Source organism: Ambystoma mexicanum, chromosome 10 (genome assembly GCF_040938575.1).
Source record: "Ambystoma mexicanum isolate Mex_15411 chromosome 10, UKY_AmexF1_1, whole genome shotgun sequence".
Lineage (NCBI taxonomy): Eukaryota > Metazoa > Chordata > Amphibia > Caudata > Ambystomatidae > Ambystoma > Ambystoma mexicanum.
The window spans coordinates 1,640,253,373-1,640,274,873 of NC_090932.1; the positions used below are offsets into that span (position 1 = coordinate 1,640,253,373).

At 47.8% G+C, this 21,501-nt stretch overlaps 1 protein-coding gene across 1 annotated transcript in view; it reads right to left on the reverse strand.

Moving 5' to 3' along the window:
• Nucleotides 1–21,501, reverse strand: part of LOC138492705 (septin-2A) — a 568,103-nt gene that overhangs the window by 44,843 nt on the left and 501,759 nt on the right. The window contains exon 12 of the mRNA XM_069620052.1: nucleotides 11,254–11,333. Within this exon, the coding sequence (XP_069476153.1) occupies nucleotides 11,265–11,333 (69 nt within the window). The 3' untranslated portion in view covers nucleotides 11,254–11,264. The remainder of the gene's footprint in view (nucleotides 1–11,253; nucleotides 11,334–21,501) is intronic.

Sequence of the window (21,501 nt, forward strand, 5' to 3'; positions counted from 1 at the left end):
AAATCACCTTCTTCCCCATGGCGTCCATCCTTTTCCCCTCGCTGTCTCTGGAGGGACCGAAGTCTAATCGCGATACCCTTCAAGTTGCCCAGAATAATGCTGTTCGTGCTGTGTGCGGCCTTACCAGAAGGAACCAGGTCCCGCAGACATGCAGATCTCTCCTTTGGCTCCCCATCAAACACTGTATCACACAAGGTCCTGGGTCTTACTTGCAGGTGTCAGACTGATAAAGCCTCAGTTCATCTTAAGAACAAGGTCAAGTACTCCTGTATTCCTCACTCTCTTCAATCCAGCAATTCTAAAAGACTCTAGCAGCCTTTAGTGGATGCAGTTTTGACTATTGTTCCTCGCCTGTAGAATTCACTTCGAAATAGTCTTTGGCTCTGCTCTGATGTCGCATACTTTAAGAGATCTCTTAAAACATGATTTTAATTCCAATGATTAGGCTCTCTGCCGAGTTCTGGTGTCATCCTGGTTTTTAAATTTCTCTTACTTGCTGCACACTGAGGCCTCCCGGCGAGTTGCGCCTATATAAGAGGTATAACACAATAGCAACAATTAGTGGTCGTTTGCTTCACGGTTGCGAATGGCATCCCGTGGTTGGAGTGAGGGGTGTTATGCGAGTTACAGGGCGTTTGCTCTCCTGTGTTATTGTTTGTGTAGCTGTCTGTCCTGTTGTCGTTCACCTCTATGGCTTGGAGTTAGGTTCCTTTAGGCGTTTTTTTCCTTGTGTTTCTTCTTTTATTAGTAGGGTTTAGGGGTCTTGTGCTCGTCTTTGTCCGGTTGTTGGAAGCTGCAGTATTTGTTGCGTTCTTGGTGAGCAGGCTGTGGTGGTTCACTGGGGGTGGGGAAGATGGCCGGTGAGCTGAACTGGGTCGGGGGTGGCGGGTGGGGGGCTGGGGGCGGGAGGGGTCCCGATACTTACCTGGAAATATTTGTCGGCTGGCCTATTTGTGGGTTCTGTCTTAAAGGTATTTTGGTGGATTGGAGTGGGGATACCTGCCTGCTCTTTGTTGTTTGAGTGTGTACCCTTCCTTCCAATAATATCAGAATGGGAACAAACTCAAGCTAGCAGGATTGGGTGTGCTTTAGTGGTGGTTCTGGCGGCAGAGTGGGTGGGTAATTGGATCCTGGCAGGTCTGGGTAAGCTTTGCTAAAGGTGGGGGAGGACCAACTATGTTGGTGATGTTGTCAGTTCGCCTTGATGTGGAACATGCTAAGCAACACAGTTCGCCTGGGTTTTGAGAAATGGCTAAGCAACACAGTTCGCCTGGGTTTTCAAAAGCTAACACATTGGGTCTAAATAAGAGTTGTGGTTTTCAATTGATAATGGGCGCATGTTTTAGTCTATCGGTTTATGGGCAATGAAATCAGATTAGAGGAATAAGAGGTGGGTCAATTTAGTGGGGTGCAGCAATTGCTGCCCCCAGTGTCCGCACCACACTTACTTTGTTAGTTGCTGCTGGTTGACAGCTGCAGGCTTCCTGCTTCTCTGGCTGCCACGATCGGGAGCTACTTCTGTAGAAGCTGCCCTTAACCTTGCAGCCCTTCACTGTAGGGGCTGAGACGGGCTGGGTGCTGCCCTAGTGCGAAATGTAATGAGGTGCAATGGGCCAATCAGGGTCGGGTAGAGGGTTCGGGAGGAGGGATGAACACACCAGGAACTGGGTTCAGAGTAAGGGGGGGGGAGACAGAGGCACATATGGAGGGTTTTAACAATTTAAAAATCCTTCAACAGCACAAAATTGGAGCCTAGAGTACCTGCCTCACCTTAACCGGGGACCCAAAGTGGTGCGGTGGGCCAAGGGTCACAGGCCTCAGGCCTAAAAAGCTCTCTCTATCCCCAACTGTCCAATGCAGCATGCTCATGAGATAGCAAGCCCACTGTTTTACCTCAACATAATGTGTAGGATGTGAGCTCCCGCAATGACAAGTCCTTTCTCTAGCCTCAACTTGTCCAACGGGGGAGGCCCTCATTTAACAACATGTCCTCATTATCCCTGGCACCTGCAGCAAATGCATCTGACAAGTTTTCACGCTCTGTCCAAAACACTTCAATCAGTGTGCCCGCAGTTGATCACACCCTTTATTTATAGCACATTAGTGTGCCCAGATGTGAACACCTTTATCCCTAACACATGAATGGGCCTGCATGTGATGTCACAGTCTTTATCATTACCTTATCAATCAGGGTACCTGAATGAGCCAGCTAACGCTTTTTATCCATAACATTCATCAGCTTGACCACAAGTGTCCAATAGACCGTGACGGCTCTAGAAATCAAAACTGGAGCGAGGAGGGGACCAGCAGGCAAAAAAATAATGCGGCTGGGGTAGTGGCACATCAAATAAGGCTCATGATGTCAAACTGTTAAGTAAATATATATTTTACCACTGGCAAAAAAGGTGACACTAGACAAGTTCAGACTAGGATAATACATGTTTGCATAAAGTTAATGTATACCCTAAAACGTTAACTCATGTTCAACCATTGCAAACAGGCCCTCAATAAAACCTTGAAAGGAATTTAGTCTTGCAAGTGTTTTACTGTGTGTTCTTCGTGGAATACATGTTATGTGTTCTCTAGCTTTAAAACAATGAATGAAAAATTACACAACAAAAGGAAGTGACTATCTGCAATCACCCACACTCTTCCCTTTCATCTGGTACCTTTAAGGTCCAGCCTAAAGCACCCTCAACGGCACCCCAGTCAAACGTACGTGGACAACCCAAAATTACAGTTAAAGTGTCTCCCTTAAAGTGCCCACTCAAGTGTTTTAAGCAGATAACCCATAGCAAAGGTCCACCAAACTCTGGTCCACTATTACAAGCTGAACAATATCCTCCTGTTTTTAATCTAGCGCTTCATGGCGAATACCTCCCTCGTCGAAGAGCTGTAATAAGTATTATTACTCTATGTAATAATGCAAATTGGTCTTGTGTAGCACCCGCTGAAATGTGTGGTGGCCGTGTGCTTAGGGTGATATTAAGTGAGATGTAGGTACCAAACATGTGACTAGGAGGATGACCAGATGTACCAGAGTCCGGAGTGCTGGTATTGCTCTATTTGGTTTGTGGCAGCGACATTCGAGTATGTGATGTATCCAGAGGGAACCACTCCAGATCCATTAGAGGACAGCCTGGGTCCGTGGCAGAGCCCCAGGCAGAGCACAGTATGTGGTAGAGCTAAAGCTGTAGCAGACTGTGCAATGAGCTGCTCCCCAATGTTCCTGAGGTCAAGATGGTGCAAGCCGGCACACATTTGCATGTGTGTCATAGTCCTTGTGTATAGTTTAAGGGTGCTAGGATATTGACAGGGAAGGGCACGTGGTTTGGGGCTCCTGAGGTGTCCTATTAAACTTTGGGTTATATTGAATCAGTGTAATTAAGGTTGTGTTATCCATCTTGACGAGAGGTTGCTACTGTTCTGGGTTCCAATTTAAGATGATTGTTGGGTGGCGTCAGTGTATTTATTTATGATCGGGAGAAAATGTGGGGGAAACGGGACTGATTTGATCTCCATTGTGTTCCTGATGTAAGTGTTACGTACACAAGTATTGCACATGTCAGTGAGGCAGACCAGAATAGGAAAGTCTCTAGTTTGTCCTGTTTGGAAGGGTGGTGCTCCTGATCAGTCTATGTATCCAGATCTGCGATGGTTGGTATGTTGGTAAAGTCCTAGTGTCCCATGCCTTGGGAATTGCAGGATTGCTTCATCAGTGTGGTTCTGGTGGGGTCTTGGAGGGCAGCTATAGATTGAACTGCCTCCCTTACACACATGCCTCAACCATGCAGCCCCGCAATACCTTATAGACAGATTCACCAGACAAACAGCCTCTCGCCCCTTACGAAAAGCTAACTCTAACCTTTTGTTAGTACCCAGATTCAAACTTACTAAATCTGGCGGGAGTAGCTTCTCTGTTAAAGCGGCACAACTGTGGAACTCCCTTCCAACTGCTCTAAGGGAAGATCTCCCTTACCAGCAATTCAGATCCAATGGCTAAAAGATCCTGATGCCTAACTTCGCCCTACTGTCATTTGGGATCTCATGTATATTTTGTATATTTGCTCTGCTCCATTTATCTGTCACATCTGCATTCTTGTTAACTCACTGTACATATTTCTGTGATTTTTTGACACTACATGTCTACAGCATTGTAACGGTTGCTGTACCCCTGTTTATTTGTAACATGTAACCTAAGTTGAACAACCCTCTTTCTGCCTTCGCACCCGAATACCCTTGGGTCTGGTGCCCAATATAAATAAACAAAACGTTCTGCCTGGTCGAATCTTTACAGGAGATCATACTAGTTTGGTCTTTTATGATCTAGTGAACAGTCAGGTTTTGCGAGCTTTTGTAAGACTATGTGAGCATTTTCTGGAGTCGCCAGGGAACTGAGTTCTGCAGCTTGGTTGATAGGAAAGAGGTTGCCGATCTTCAACGTACTCAATTTATCAACTTCTGAAGGTTGAAGGGAAAAGTCGACTGTCAGAATTTAAAATGTGTAATTTGAGGTTGCACACAGATGTCAGGAAAGCTTAATTAGCCATAAATCATACCAACAGCCATTGTTTAAAAGAATCTGCCCACACTACCCCTGCATCCTTGTACTGGCTCCAGAGTGAAGGGTCATCTCTCAAACGTTGGGCTTGACTAATTCACAAGGAATACTGGCTCAGGGTCCCAAATGATGATGAATCTACAACCGGTCTCAAAATCGGAGACCTACCTTGGAAGGCATCATTTGAGCATAAAGGTATAGAAGAAGTCTTGAGTGTAGGTGGATTATCTGCATGGAAGAAAGACTTCCCCAAATATTGAAATTACAATAGAGGGGTTACAGTTTTCAGTGTATGGCTGTGCATCCTCAGTGACCGTGCAGTGTCCGTGTGGCTGGAGATGAAACACCTGGGTCTTTAAAGTCATGAACATAAGCTGCTCTGTTGGTAATGCAGTGATTTTCAGCACACTCAGGGATCCATATCCAAGTAGAGCAGGGGAGCCAGGGATTTCATGGCTAGGGCCGAGCCTGGGGGTCAGGCCCGGCTCTAGGAGCCCACCACGGGCCGAGCCCATGCAAGCCCTGGCTCCCCCAGAAAAAGGAAAACAATTAAACGCGGCCCTGGCGAGCCACCATCAGGGCCGCCTTTATTTTTTTTCCTGTATGGGCATTTATTTCCATTTGGGCCTGTGGCATCCGGGGGTGACGGGCCAAAAGGAGGGTCAGGCTGGAGCCCCCGTTAAAGCCCAGGCCTCGCCAGGCTAGCCCACCTTTAAATACGAGTTTGGATTATTTGAAGGTAGAGTGACATGCCTTTAAGTAGAACGCGGCCAAGACAGCTCAGCAGGTTGAGGGACTATTGCACAGATACTAACAGTATAAAGCGGGCTGTTACTCTTACGTTTTTTTTTAAAGTTCCTTATAAAAACTGGTGCTTCAAAACACACCGCTAAGCCAGGGGATGGTTTGGGCTGGTCCCTTACTCATATTCAAGGCATAACACAATAGTGAAAATCAAAAGATGGCTTCCATGAACCCATGGCTGAGTCTCCAATAACTGCTGTCAGCCCAATAGAAGCGTTTCCTTTCGAATGAGCAGTGTGACAAGCCAATAGCATCATTAGAAGTATACCCTGCACTAAAACACAACGCTAGGGGCATAGGCAACGCTGGGTAGTTATTTGATAGTGCAAAAAAAAAAAAAAATATATACTAAAACGAATGGATTTCCATTTAAGAAGCAGGTTTCACTAAATGTATTCTCCGTTTTCGTAGAGTTGTCAAAACAATAGTGGGGAAGCATGTGCGAAGCCTGCGTTTCACATGGACGCGTCCCCTGATATTCGTGGCCCTTCTATTCCGTGGTCGGCCTCCTTCCAAAAGAACAGCCAGGCAGACAAATAGACTGCAATCACGAGATTGCTTTACAGACACCAGAAAGGTGCTCTGCTAGAGTGGAGGGGTGGGGGGCAATTCTACCTCCTTAGCATGGGTGTCGCCTAGGCATATACGGCAGTACCGCCATCTTCCCTCACGTCATGCGACACAGAGGCAGCCATCTTTCTCACACGCAGCCAGGAGTCACCATTAAGCCTTGCCCTTACAGGACCGCGGCCCGGTGCGCAGCCCCGCAAGCGAGCACGCCCGGGCTTCTGCCCTCACCACGGGCCCGCCGAGAGGCCGCCAGAGAAGTCCTAGCCAGTGAATGCCCGGGCTTCTGCCCTCACCACGGGCCCGCCGAGAGGCCGCCAGAGAAGTCCTAGCCAGTGAATGGGAGAAGATGCAGGCCGGGACCTGGAATAAACAGGAAGCCTGAAGAGCCGGCGGAAGGCGCAGCAAACCCCACTATTCTGAGTCTGGAATGTTGGCCGCCGTTTCAAGGTCGAAAAGGGAGACATTCCCAGAGGCAAGAAAAGACCCAGAGCGCCGACAAGGACGTCACAGGAGGCCATGTTTTCATTCTCGGGAGTACATACAAAAATGCAACAAACAATTAACATGCCTACTGAAACATGTGACGTGTTTCCGACATGTCGAAAAAAGGCTAGCAATACATCGACCTCATCCACTAAGAGCATTCACCTGGCACATGCACAGTGCACAAACAGTGCGGGGGTAGAGCTGTGAGAGAGGGGGGGCACCTATGGGGACCAGAGTGGCTCTGAGAACCAGGAGGAGAGGAGTAAACTACCAAGGCAAAGCCAACTCTTTCCCAACACCGACCCTGGCTAAGTGGAGTCGGCTCAGCCTTCTGAAGCGACTCATTGCTAGCAGGGCTGGCCTCTGGGCAGGGCAGGGCGGGCGACTGCCCGGGGCGCCACAGCCCCCACACGACAGTCACGGGGGCGGGGAAGAGTCCTTCGAGGGCTCCCCCGAGCTGGCATAGTGGGAGAAGGCACGCCACGGCACATTTAACAATAGGGTGCTGATGCTTTGCAGAGATGATAACCGCCCCCTCTGACCCGGGAGTGAGGCGGTTTTCGAAATCATCCTACTCTATAAAATCTCTTTACATTTTCTATGTAACACAATTTCTAAAAATGTCAGTTGCTAAAACTAAAGATGTCATTTTCCCCACTTACTAATAGAGGCCACCATTCACCAGGCGTTAAAGTACTTAATCTATCCAAGTAGGTTTTAAAGTGCATGCTTCCTAAATCTATGCAGAATAGCAGTCTATGGAGCACAGTTTTGGCCATTCCCTCTTTGTTACAATAGCTACATTGCACACCCCTCCAGCTCATTTTTGATCCGAAGGCCAATACTTCTTTGTTAGGAAGTAGGTTCAGACGAAGCGTCAAACTGATTTCTATAAAAGTTATTGGGAAACTAGCACAAGTATTTAGGAACAGAGCCGAAGGCCCTTGCCTCGTGTTTCAAATGGTATAACAATTTAAACGTATTCACTGTCGTTAAAATCCAATTCCGTTTCAGTTTGACCATATTTGGATGCCACCACCCCCCACCCCACCCCACTGAATCTCGACCTCTGAGACACACACCTTGTCCAATAAATGTCTATAGGACAATTCCCAAACCTTCAATGTTCTCTCTCTGACATTTGCCATTTGTGTTGTATATATGACCAGCTAAGCTATTAAAATACTATCTTGGGGAAGTAGGCTCATTCTAGAATGGGTCTGAGAGATAAACCCATTCTAGAGTGTAGAGTTCTTTATGTTGTTGTTTCTCAAGCTGTGTTACGCTTCAATTGTTGGATTTGTTGGGGGTCTTTATCTGTTGTCTTGACACATGCCAATAAAACTGTTGTGAAACATATCCGGATTGTTTATTGGCTTAACAATTTCTTTTTTTAAATCTCAAAAATCGGAGGTGATGCTTCCAAGACACATTTCCTGAACAAGGTTAACCTTTTCCATTGCACATTGCCTTCAGAAAGACCAGCCCCAGTTCCTGCCGTAGGACCTGTATCAGAATTGACCTCAGCACCCTCAGGACCCTCTTCCAAACGACACCTTCAATGACTGATCACAGTCTCTTGGGTATAAATAGCAAGGACTCGGAACCGTAGCTCAGTGCCGCAGTGGCTTTTAACTTCTAAAACTCCAGCACTGGCAATATGGAAAAACAGCAATATTTCCTATCTAAGATCCTTGCCTGGATTGCCAACACTTGACTTATTTCTTTAAAAACAGAGTTCTTACCCTTTTTTGAGCTTCTTCCAAGATTAAAATCTTTGTTTTCTGTGTGTTTATTACAAGCTCATTTTCTTGCACATAGTCATCTAGTTTTCCTCGCTGCAGACCCATCGCAGTTTGATCCGTCAGGAGCAAATCGTCTGCATTCAGCAGCCTGCTAATTGTCCAATTGTATTGGGAAACTTTTTGTCTTAATTTAGCCCCCCCAAAGTCTGATTGAAAAAGATTGAAGAGTGCTGGTGCCAGCAGACAGCCCTGTTAAACCCCCTGGAATGAGCATCTCTCTTCTGATAGTAAGCCAGTAGAGTTCAATCTCACCCTCAGACCTGTGCTTGTGTGCAATGCCTTTACTGGCTCCAAAAGGTCAGCTGGGCAATTCCATTTGGCAAGTTTATCCCACAACCGAACCTGATGATATTATCAAAGGCCTGAACTAGGTCTACAAAGGCCAAGAAGGTCTTCGACTTGCACGGCCAGGGTTCTGCCTTTAAGGAGATTTATCAGAATATTGTTTGGGCTTATTCCTAAACCCCATAGAAACCCTGTTTGAAAAAGGTAATTGAGTCCTCCCCCCAACCCAAGAACCACTAATTTAACCTACTCAATAACAGTGAACCCAAAGATTTTCCATTAACATCCAAAAGGGCAATAGGGCGGTAGATTTTAGGATCGCCTCTACTGCCCTTTTTAAATATTGAAACAGTCATCTTCTCCTGGATGCTGGAATATCACAGGTTCTTTCAATCTGTGCAGGAAGTGAGTCCAAACCTCCGGTTCTGGCTTCAACATGGGGTTAAGTTAGGCCATCAGGTCCCAGAGCTCGCAAACCACTTGCCTTCTTAATCGGGGCTAAAATGTCTTCCACCTGCCACACACTGTGGGAGATTTCCCATAGACCGCTATTGTGGTCTCGCTTTTCGACATACTCTTGTTTAAATAGAAGATTTTACCCAATTCATCTCAGAGACACTATTAGTCTGAAGAGCCAACTGCGGCGTGTCATCACTCTTTATTAAGTCCCACACATCCTCTGCATTTTGCTGCTGCACCGCGGCCTTATACCAGTGTAACCAATTTGTGTAGAGTTTTGTTCCTTATTTGCAGCAATGATAGCTTCAGGGGACCACCTGGATTTTAGCAGTCTAAGTTCTCTCCTCATTTTGCACCTTTTATCTACTGCTACCGTATCATAAATATGACTATGTCAGAGCAAACCTCCTCCCTGACCCGGTCTTGCAATCACAAAACTCTGTAGACTTGGGCTGTAGTCCTAGTTCTTTACCCTTTCTACCCCTTTCCACGAGTCCACCCACTGAGTGTATTGATCTGCCAAATGCACAACCTTCTTTGACATTTTAAGACGATTGCCACCTTTGCCAAACCTCCATGATAGCGTTCATTGCGAGACCCACCCTTTCCTCCTCATTGCGAGACACACCCTTTCCTCCACTCCAAGCCAACACATTCTCAAGAGGTTATGGTCACTATGAACAGTACTCGCCACCTGCAAGTCATTTATGTTTTAACACATTTCTTGAGAGAAAGATGTAGTCCATTGTTGCCGTTTGTTCACCCTTGGACCACGTTGGTCGGCCCAGTCTATAGCATATCAGACTATTTCCCGTATGCTTGCCTGAGGGTCCTGTATCATTACTCTATGCTTCTCCAAACAGCTTTTCAGACTGTGTGAGGGTCCTGTATCACCATTATATTGTGAGGGTCCTGTATCACTATTATATATGAGGACCCTGTATCACTATTATATAGTTCTCCAACCAGCTTTTTATATTGTGAGGACCCTGTATCACTATTATATATTTCTCCAACCAGCTTTTCAGATTGTGAGGGCCCTGTATCACTATTATATATGAGGACCCTGTATCACTATTATATACTTCTCCAACGAGCTTTTCATATTGTGAGGGTCCTGTATCACTATTATATATGAGGGCCCTGTATCACTATTATATACTTCTCCAACCAGCTTTTCAGACTACTTACTTGATGCTTGCGCAAGGGTCCGGATATCACTATTCTACACTTCTTCTACCAGCTTTTCAGACTGAGGGTCCTGTATCACTATTATATACTTCTACCTGCTGTTCAGACTGCGAGTGCCCTGTATCACTATTATATTTGAGGGCCCTGTATCACTATTATATATTTCTCCTACCAGCTTTTCAGACTGTGTGAGGGTCCTGTACCAATATTATATACTTCTCCTACCAGCTTTTCAGCCTATTTCCCTGATGAGGCCTCAAAGGTGTGGCTGTTTCTGCGGCGTGGCCCTGCCTGTTTCTCGGGGTAATGGTAGATGTACCTTGGTTCACTTCATAGGTGGCTGTGAGGGCTTCACTGAATGGGGGCAGCAAAAAAACCCAGTACCGAATTCAAGGGCCAGACATTCATTCAACTAATGCAGCGCTGCCAAAAGCGGCTATGACCTTGCGCATGGAAAGAGGGGGTGGAGGTTGGTACAGCACAGATGGGGGGGGAATGGCTGGCAGGAGGAGAATGCTTGGGTGGGGCGGGCCTGCCATTGCAGAATTGAGGATGGCGCCCCAAGGGCACACTTAGAGGGGGTTCCCGTTGGCAAAGATAAGGGAGGGAGCCATGATGAGGTCAAACTGAAGGATGGATCTAAAGGTTCAGCCTATGGTGAGAAGCAGTGCCATCAGCCCCCCCCCCTCCAGCCCCGCACGAACGCGCCTGATGGGAGTACTTGGTTAAAATGAAGCTTATGAATGCAATAGAGACCTTTACCTGACCCCATACAATTGCTAGTCGAAGGGTTATGATTATTTCAATGCACAGCTGAGAAATGGGGTGGGGGGGCTGTCACAGTGTAAACTGCCACAGGGATGACGGGGCACGCGACGAGCAGGCAAGGGGCAGGGATGCTACTCTCACCTGTCAAGAGTTCTCCAAATCCCACAATCTCGTTGCAGGTGGAAACGCGGTATTTGGTCTAGAACCCTCCCCTAACCCCCCATCCACAACAAAGTCAAAGACTGAAGTGTCATAGCTCGCTGCTTCCAAAGGAAGGCGCTATAGGCGATTTAACAGGCAGGTCTGCAGTGCCAGGTAACCTACCTCGCGAGAGCTCACTCGTCCCCCGGCTTCATCCTCATCTGCGCCTGCATCTGGGCGATCATCTGCTGCATTCGGCGGAGCTGCAAAGAGGAAGAAAGGGCTGCAGTTACTGAGGAGCCATCCTCACGCACAGGGAACCTGGAGGACCGATCATGCCACCACACACTGCTTTCCTGATGCTCTACTTTACAACCTGCTCAATACTCCCTCAGAAACCCCATGGAAGATGACTGAGCATGCCACCACACACTGCTTTCCCGATGCTCTACTTTACAACCTGCTCAACACTCCCTCAGGAACCCCTGGAAGAGGACTGAGCATGCCACCACACACTGCTTTCCTGATGCTCTACTTTACAACCTGCTCAACACTCCCTCAGGAACCCCTGGAAGAGGACTGAGCATGCCACCACACACTACTTTCCTGATGCTGCACTTTACACAACCTGCTCAACACTCCCTTAGAAACCCCCTGGAAGAGGACTGAGCATGCCACCACACACTGCTTTCCTGATGCTCTACTTTACAACCTGCTCAACACTCCCTCAGGAACCCCTGGAAGAGGACTGAGCATGCCACCACACACTGCTTTCCCGATGCTGCACTTTACACAACCTGCTCAACACTCCCTTAGAAACCCACTTGAAGGCCCTCAGGTACCAAGAAGACAGCGCGCCTCCACGCCAGCATGAATGCACCTTTCTCAGTTAAAGCTTTGGGGTTGAAAGCCAGCTTAAGTGTTTGCTACATGGCATAGCTTGGCTTGATAGATGTTCAAACACAAGCCTAGCTCTTGCAAAAATACCCAGATCCACCCTGAGAAAGTGGGCATTTCAATAAGATCCCTGCGCCTGCTACCCACCCCTGCAAATGCAACGGGCGAAGGCAATGGCAGCTCAGGGGGTGGAACCGCTAATAATGAAAGAGGCCCAAAGTGTACTGAGCCAACACATGGCTGCACATGAGGGATGTATGCGGGCATACAGCAGGAGTATATGGCATGTGTGGCTGTATCTAGCAAATTGTGGAGATTTCTGACTTCATCATGGATGTGTACACAGACACACGGCACGACCAGGGCATATGGTAGCTGTGCAAGATCGTGTGGTGCATACTAGGATACATTGGCATTTATGGGGCAAAAAATGACCTCTGCTGCACACTTGATGGTTTCACCTGGGCATGTGAGGCTGTATCTAGCATATGAAGACTGTACACAGGGACATGTAGCGGTACCTGGGTAGGTGAGGCAGTATATGGCATATGACTGTACACAGGCACATGGTAGCAGTACCTGGACATGTGAGGCTGCATCTAGCATATGAAGACTGTACACAGGCACATGGTAGCAGTACCTGGGTAGGTGAGGCTGTATATGGCATATGATGACTGTACACAGGGACATGGTAGCAGTACCTGGGCATGTGAGGCTGCATCTAGCATATGAAGACTGTACACAGGGACATGGTACCAGTACCTGGGCATGTGAGGCTGCATCTAGCATATGAAGACTGTACACAGGGACATGGTAGCAGTACCTGGGCATGTGAGGCTGCATCTAGCATATGAATACTGTACACAGGCACATGGTAGCAGTACCTGGGCATGTGAGGCTGTATCTAGCATATGAAGACTGTACACAGGGACATGTAGCGGTACCTGGGTAGGTGAGGCTGTATATGGCATATGACTGTACACAGGCACATGGTAGCAGTACCTGGGCATGTGAGGCTGTATGACTGCGGGTGGGGTCAGGCAATATTTATGGGTAGTGTGCAGGGGTGCAAGATTTTTTTTTACGCGCAATAGACATACATTCAAGTTATGCGGGAACATAACTGCATCTGGGCACATGATGGTTGTACCTGGGAACATAACGGCAGTATAAGGGCACGCACAGAATGGCTGTACTTGGGCTAATACAGCTGTACACTGGCACATGGAGGTAACTGGCCTAGTGAAGCTGTGCCTACGATATGATGCATTTACATATATTTGCATTTGGGTACCTGATCGCTGAATCTGTGCACATGATGTGGTACCCGACCACATGAAGATGGCTCACGTGCACATAATGGTTGTACTTGGGCGCATGACGGATGTGGCTAGCATATAAAGGCTGTACACGAAAGCGCCCCGGGCAACCTTTGCCTGGACAGCGAATTGGGAGGTGCAGAAGCGGGCCATCAGGGAGGGAGTAGACTGTTAGGGGGAGGGACCTTCTGGGAGCCGGAAGTAGAGATGCTAGGGTCCCGGGCAGGTATAAAGCAAGGGGGCGCAATGTGCCTTCCCTCTCTTATTTGCCACCCAGGATAGTGGTACTGCTCGTGGCAGCATGCTTTCATTTTCGGGAATGTTGTCCTGCCAGTGTCGGCCTTCTGTCGCTTTGGGCTGTCTCCCTCGGTCGCAGGGTAGGGTCATTCTTGGATCTGCTGCCCCCGGCTTGGGGGAGGTGCTCGGAGAGGTAAGGAGGGGCGGGCTTGGGTGGAGGCGCATCTCATTCAGGAGAGCAGCGGGTATCTGGGATTGTGTGGGTGTCGTGTACATTTAAAGGCCCCAAACAGAAGTCCCTTTCACATGAATAGCAGGATTTTAAACACAAACAAAAATGGCCTGGCCTTTGCTTTTCAAGTAAAAGTAAAGAGCCATGTGGAAAGCAGCATTTTAATTTACAAAAGGAGGAATCAAAGATCTCCGTCACATGGAAACTGAATTTTTAAACAGTGACACCAAAAACGGTTTTCACAGGTGCGTGCAAATAAAAGCAGTTTTGAAATTGAAAAAGTATCACTGCTCACAGAAAAATGTCACGAAAACAAAACAATCTGCGGTTTGACAAAAAACAATGTATATTATGTTTCACCTACAAAACTCCAGTGACATTTAAAGAGCCATTTTGTCTTCATGAAAAAATGTCAGCCCAAGGCAGACCCTTTTGCTGGCTACGGGCAAAACTTCACAACAAAATCTCTCATTCCCAGCTTGGATCTCACATCTCCCATCTAATGAGCAACCGCAATGAAGTTTCATGCTAAAGGTGTCAAAATTCAGTGTTCTCCAGAACTGCTGCCTCTGAAAGCATTGACTGCAAGACAAGTTCCTCTTGGCTGGAGCATGACTAATAGGTGTAAATTGGGGGCAACAACTTTCAAAGAGCAAGCTTCCAACACAAATAAGACTGATAAAAAAAAACTCTGGCCGACAGTGAAAACAAATGGCCAAAAGGCAGGAGGAAGGCCATTTCCCACATTAAGATTCACAATTGATTTAAAAGGACTATCATTTAGGCCTTTTGGCCTTTTTCTCAGCCACCATAAGGCAGATGGATTTCGTCTATGTACATTTTTTTTATGTCATTTCCAGGCGATTTTGGGATATAAATTTCATCTACCTGCAACTCCGGGAACTGTAATGGCCAGTTAAATTAGGTTGCTGGCTGATCGCAACATGTTCCAAATGCGAGAGTTTGCGAGCGGGTGGGGAATTAAATTAGGGATTTGCTTAATAACTTACATATTCATAACTGGTGTGCTTTTTATGGAAATGGCAGAAAGTTGCTACATGGCCGTGCTATATGGTACGGACTTGGTGGTCGGCTTATATAATTCCCTATGATTATTTGAATCAGAAAATATGAATATTGTGGCAGTTGATAGTAAAATTATGAAGTTGTGATATATAATTAGAATTGCCAAAAAGTTGTGAAGAGAACAAATGGCGATTACAAGTGGTAATTGCCATATGGTGCTCCAGACCCATAAAACAATCCGGACTTGGAGGCTGGGTTTGGGAGGAGAGAGAAGGGTAACTGTCCAATCCTGGTGGCAGGAATGCTTTCAGGGTACTTCCCCAAGATTGTAAAATTGGAGGAGTCATTGCTGCTATATAGGGTGGACTGCACTAGGCCAGGGGGGACACAGAGACAGGAACAGACAAGAGACTGACCATCAGGAAAACTGCTAAAACTACCATCCAACAGCTGTAAGGAGACACCAGAGGAGTTTGCTGAGAGTGCCTCTGGGTGGAGTTGTCCATTTCTAGGAAGGCCTCAAAGCCGATTGGTTCCTATGGTGGAGACTAGGAGGCCATATTTGAGAGTGGAGTGACCAGACCCCTGCCCTATGGCAATCATATGTATTTGTACCAATCTTGAAATCCTACTACTAGCCTTTTAAGCCTGCAGGAAAATCAAAAATCGCACAACACTACATGAGAATTACGTTTGTTATTGATCTGTGTAATTATTTTGCGAAGTGAAATTTGTAGCAAGTGAAGAATTGTGATTGTGTTATTTTCAATTCAATTTTGTGATTTATGCTGTGAGGAGTTGTATAGGCCATGGATTAAGTGGAGTTTGACATTTTTGTGCTAATTTCTATTACTTTTATATAAATAAATACCAGTATATTTCCCGTACACCGGCCTGGTTCTTGGCTCATTGTTAGCTCAAGGGAGAGGGATCCAAGGGGCATGATGTGTGAGAGATGGGGCTAAAGAAAAGAATCTGTTAAACCGTTTGTTGCGTAACCCAGAGAGGAGCGGGAAGGAACTCCGTGTCGAGGGTGGCTTCTCAATACACTGTTACATGTGGCACCATGTACCGGGGTATCATGACACTGTCTGTCCCTTTTGTGGCTGGTTTAGAGTTGCTGCCAGGGCTCAGAACACCTTTGGAGATTATGGCTCACAGCGCTGTGTCATTCGCGTTGTTCAGCTTAGCCAGAGGGGTTGGAGTTGCAGGACGGTTGTGGCGCCTGTTGCTTGGTGCACACCGAAGAGCCGCTCGGCGGCACCATCTATATAATGGGGATTTTGATAAAAGGGCGCATAAGCGAGTTCGGTGCGCTGGGGCATTGTCTTGCCACATGATTTGATACGTTCAGTGCTTGGGGGAAGGGGAAGCACGGATTTCTTGGTGGCAGCGTTCGCGGTCTCCGTCTATAAAAATGTTAAACTTAATTGCCTGCCCTGTTTTGCGGGTAATGTGTGAAAGGTCTGGGCCCCAGTTATGAGGCGTTTTAAAGAACAGGAACAGTTAAGGATGGTCGATTGGTGGGCATTGGTGGCATTACTGTAGTTTTGAACTGTACAAGTAACGAGGCACGCATGTTTAAATCTGGCGGGCAGCAAGGGGACGAGTGATGGATAGGCAGCGGGTGACCATACTAAAAGTCTGGGCACCTGTGCCCACAATGGTCTGCTATGAGGAGCCATTAACAAAGCCGAGAGATCGGGGGTGCGCCATTCTGATTTTAGGTAAGATGGTGCATCACATCAGGGTGCGTGTGCGTGGTTTAGTTGCATTTTGTCTTGCAGACATTGTACGTGAGGGGGGGCTTGGAATGGGTCCATGGGCACCGGGGCGTTTTCCCGCATGTTGGCTTGAGCTTTCCCTTTAGTGTAATGCTGCCTCCCCGATGCCATAGAGCGGCAGGATAACTCGGGCTCCAGTGGATGGTTGAAGTTCTTACATTTCCGCATCAAATGAAGGTGTAAATGGGGTCTGCAACCTGGGGCTTGAGGAAGGGGTGCATTGCGTTTAGAAGGGGTATGGGGCTGTCATTACAGTTTTCACCCGGGGAGAATGCCATTTTAATATAGCAATTTTGTGCAAAACGATGTAAATGCAGGAAAACATTGGGTGTTGGGGCATATTATGGAAAGTAGTGATTACGTGTAGATGCAGCAATGCATGGTGTATTGGGGCATATTATGGAAAGTAGTGATTACGTGTAGATGCAGCAATGCATGGTGTATTGGGGGCATATTATGGAAAGTAGTGATAACGTGTAGATGCAGCAATGCATGGGGTATTGGGGCATATTATGGAAAGTAGTGATTACGTGTAGATGCTGCAATGCATGGTGTATTGGGGGCATATTATGGAAAGTAGTGATTACGTGTAGATGCAGCAATGCATGGTGTATTGGGGGCATATTATGGAAAGTAGTGATAATGTGTAGATGCAGCAATGCATGGTGTATTGAGGTATATTATGGAAAGTAGTGATTACGTGTAGATGCAGCAATGCATGGTGTATTGAGGTATATTATGGAAAGTAGTGATTACGTGTAGATGCAGCAATGCATGGTGTATTGGGGCATATTATGGAAAGTAGTGATTACGGGTAGATGCAGCAATGCATGGTGTATTGAGGCACATTATGGAAAGTAGTGATTACGTGTAGATGTATTATGGAAAGTAGTGATTACGTGTAGATGCAGCAATGCATGGTGTATTGGGGCATATTATGGAAAGTAGTGATTACGGGTAGATGCAGCAATGCATGGTGTATTAGGCATATTATGGAAAGTAGTGATTACGTGTAGATGTATTATGGAAAGTAGTGATTACGTGTAGATGCAGCAATGCATGGTGTATTGGGGCATATTATGGAAAGTAGTGATAACGTGTAGATGCAGCAATGCATGGTGTATTGGGGCATATTATGGAAAGTAGTGATTACGTGTAGATGCAGCAATGCATGGTGTATTGGGGTATATTATGGAAAGTAGTGATTACGTGTAGATGTATTATGGAAAGTAGTGATTACGTGTAGATGCAGCAATGCATGGTGTATTGAGGCATATTATGGAAAGTAGTGATTACGTGTAGATGCAGCAATGCATGGTGTATTGGGGCATATTATGGAAAGTAGTGATTACGTGTAGATGCAGCAATGCATGGTGTACTGGGGCATATTATGGAAAGTAGTGATAACGTGTAGATGCAGCAATGCATGGTGTATTGGGGGCATATTATGGAAAGTAGTGATTACGTGTAGATGCAGCAATGCATGGTGTATGGGGGCATATTATGGAAAGTAGTGATTACGTGTAGATGCAGCAATGCATGGTGTATTGGGGCATATTATGGAAAGTAGTGATTACGTGTAGATGCAGCAATGCATGGTGTATTGGGGGCATATTATGGAAAGTAGTGATTACGTGTAGATGCAGCAATGCATGGTGTATTGAGGTATATTATGGAAAGTAGTGATTACGTGTAGATGCAGCAATGCATGGTGTATTGGGGTATATTATGGAAAGTAGTGATTACGTGTAGATGCAGCAATGCATGATGCATTTGGGGCATATTACGCAGACTAGTGTAAGGCAGAAACGGCACAATTTCGCGAGAAACTTTTTACATAAGGTCATGAAAGCAGGCATAAAGGTGCAATTGTCCTGGACATACAGATCCTAGCGTGTACCGGAACAATCTCTCTATTGTTACCAAAGCTAGAACAGGGACATGTGTATGTGTTCTGTATCAGTAGGATAGGGCCTTGCAACCGGTGGTTCCTCAGATATTGGTGAACATTGGCTCCCAGGATCCTGCATCATTGACTATTAATGCCTAAGGCTGTGGCGAGTTCTTAGACCGGGTCCGCTACTGTGTCCTGGCATGAAAAGAACAGTAGCCTGTTCAGTCATGTTCAGTGCCGGGCACATTCCCTGCGGCCTTGGAAGGGTCTCTTCTAATAGGTCACACATGCCCTGACTTCTTTGGTCCCAGTTCGAGGGGGCTGGGTCCAGTAATGGGTACAGAAGCAGGGAATTCTTAAACTTATGATCTGGGTGGGTGGAGGCCTCCTGAGGCACTGGGGGACGTATGGAGGGGGAGGGGGGGGGGTTCCTCCAAACGCCGCATGGCACAGCATATCCGTGCGTGTCCAAGTGAAGGGGGTGCAGTTGAAGAGGGTGTTGTATCTGATTTATGAAGGTATTCTATTACGGCCCTGCGTTGGATAATACATGGTTGGGTTGCCATGGTTTTTATACACCGGAGGCACAGAGGTTGAAGTGTGGGCCTTGCAACGGTGGGGGTGACGATGCAGGTTAAATTGTTGGCTTCAACAGGTGTGGTGCATGGCATGCCGTTGTGTGAGCGAGTAGGGGCAGGGTGTGCCAAGACTGGCTGGGTTGCGCCAGGAGCATAATGTTTTGGTCCCTGTGGTGCGTGGGTGACTGGACACGCCCCCAGTGGTTTGGAGGGACCATGTGGCCCCGTTTAGTGGGGGTTTCTGTGAAGTACTGTGGTCTAGGGGGAAAATGGCCTCTGTCTGGGGGACTTTGGGTGTAGGCTACCTGTTCCTGGCGTGGATAGGTGGAGTGGCAGGTCTTTCTTCCAATATGTATTTAACATACCCTGTTTTGTATCTCTAGATGACACCCAACGACGGGGAGAATGACTACAGCCGCATTGCCTGGGGAAGCGCCATCTGTGTGAATAGGGTTATTGTTTGGGGGTGGGGCAGGGAGTAATAGTATCTGCGGGCCTCACTACAGCCGGAGAAGAGTGCAGTGGTCAACCCAACCCAGAAAAAAGCGTCCAAGAATGTCTGGATGGTTCACGCCACGGACAAACGTTCTTGTTATGTTTTTCTACGTTAAAATGGGGTGGTTCTTCCGGGGTGTCCGGGGCCCAGTGGAATTGGAGGAGATGACGACGTCTGGCCGTATTCGGTCCTATGCGACGTACTTAAGTAAGGACAGGCAGTCATGAGGAGTGTCCCTGGCCGGTGACCAGGGGCCATGTGGCAGGCAGTGGTGGGGAGTGCCCCTGGCTGGTGACCAGGGGCCATGCGGCAGGCATGGTGGGGAGTGCCCCTGGCCGGTGACCAAGGGCCATGTGACAGGCAGTCGTGGGGAGTGCCCCTGGCCAGCGACCAGGCAGTGGTGGGGAGTGCCCCTGGACAGTGACCAGCAGTGGTGGGGAGTGCCCCCGGCCGTAGACCAGCGGCACTGTGGTGGTAGGTTGGAGCACATTATATTGAGCAAGGGGCTATACCTTTTGGGTCACTGGAAGGGGGATCGATTGCTGATTTACATTAGGGTCCTACGTTCCGGTGAGGTGGCAGGCCAGGGGCTTTTAGAGCGGTCTTCACCGGTCCGTGTATGGTGTGAGCGGGTCTGGTCCGTGGTTTAGGGGGTCACATATTTCCCTCAGGCCCGTCCCGGGGTGTGGTCACTCCCCCCATGCTAGAGTACATAATGTTGTAATTTATGATGCAATGATGGTGCCGTTACGTTGTCAGTGACGTAACCATTGGGACGTGTAATTCATGTATGGTTTTTGTTTAATTTTTGGGGATAGAAGACATGTAATAAATGCGGCCTATTACCTTTCAAATGAACATGTGTTGTGTCCCTCACCGGCCTTGCCGCCTGCGTCGCCCGCTGGCGCATTACGGCTCTACCAACCATATGGAGGCTGTAGTTTGGCGTAGAACTGCTTTTCCTACATCTGAAGGCAGTAGGCCTGCACGCGACGGCTATACCTACCATATGGCACGTGAAGGTTGTACACGGACGCATGACGGCTGTACCCAGCATAGGAAGGCTGTACACTGGCACGTGAAGGTTCTACACGGACGCGTGACGGCTGTACCCAGCATAGGAAGGCTGTTCACTGGCACGTGAAGGTTCTACACGGACGCATGACGGCTGTACCCAGCATAGGAAGGCTGTTCACTGGCACGTGAAGGTTCTACACGGGCACGTGAAGGTTCTACACGGACGCGTGACGGCTGTACCCAGCATAGGAAGGCTGTTCACTGGCACGTGAAGGTTGTACACGGACGCATGACGGCTGTACCCAGCATAGGAAGGCTGTACACTGGCACGTGAAGGTTGTACACGGACGCGTGACGGCTGTACCCAGCATAGGAAGGCTGTTCACTGGCACGTGAAGGTTGTACACGGACGCGTGACGGCTGTACCCAGCATAGGAAGGCTGTACACTGGCACGTGAAGATTGTACACGGACGCGTGACGGCTGTACCCAGCATAGGAAGGCTGTTCACTGGCACGTGAACGTTGTACACGGACGCATGACGGCTGTACCCAGCATAGGAAGGCTGTTCACTGGCACGTGAAGGTTGTACACGGACGCATGACGGCTGTACCCAGCATAGGAAGGCTGTACACTGGCACGTGAAGGTTGTACACGGACGCATGACGGCTGTACCCAGCATAGGAAGGCTGTACACTGGCACGTGAAGGTTGTACACGGACGCATGACGGCTGTACGCCTGCACCCAGCCTATGAAGGTTGTACTCGGGCTTGCGAAGCTGCCCCTAGCTCATTACCACCCTGTCGGAGCGCATGAAGGCTCTGCTTGTAGTGGATTGGCGAGTAGAAGCACAGGTAGGTCACTGGGTTGGCTTGCTTGCAGAGAAGAGTGCGCATGTGTTGCTGAACATGGGAGGGGTGGGCTTATGAAAGAAAGCCCCTAGTGTTCAAA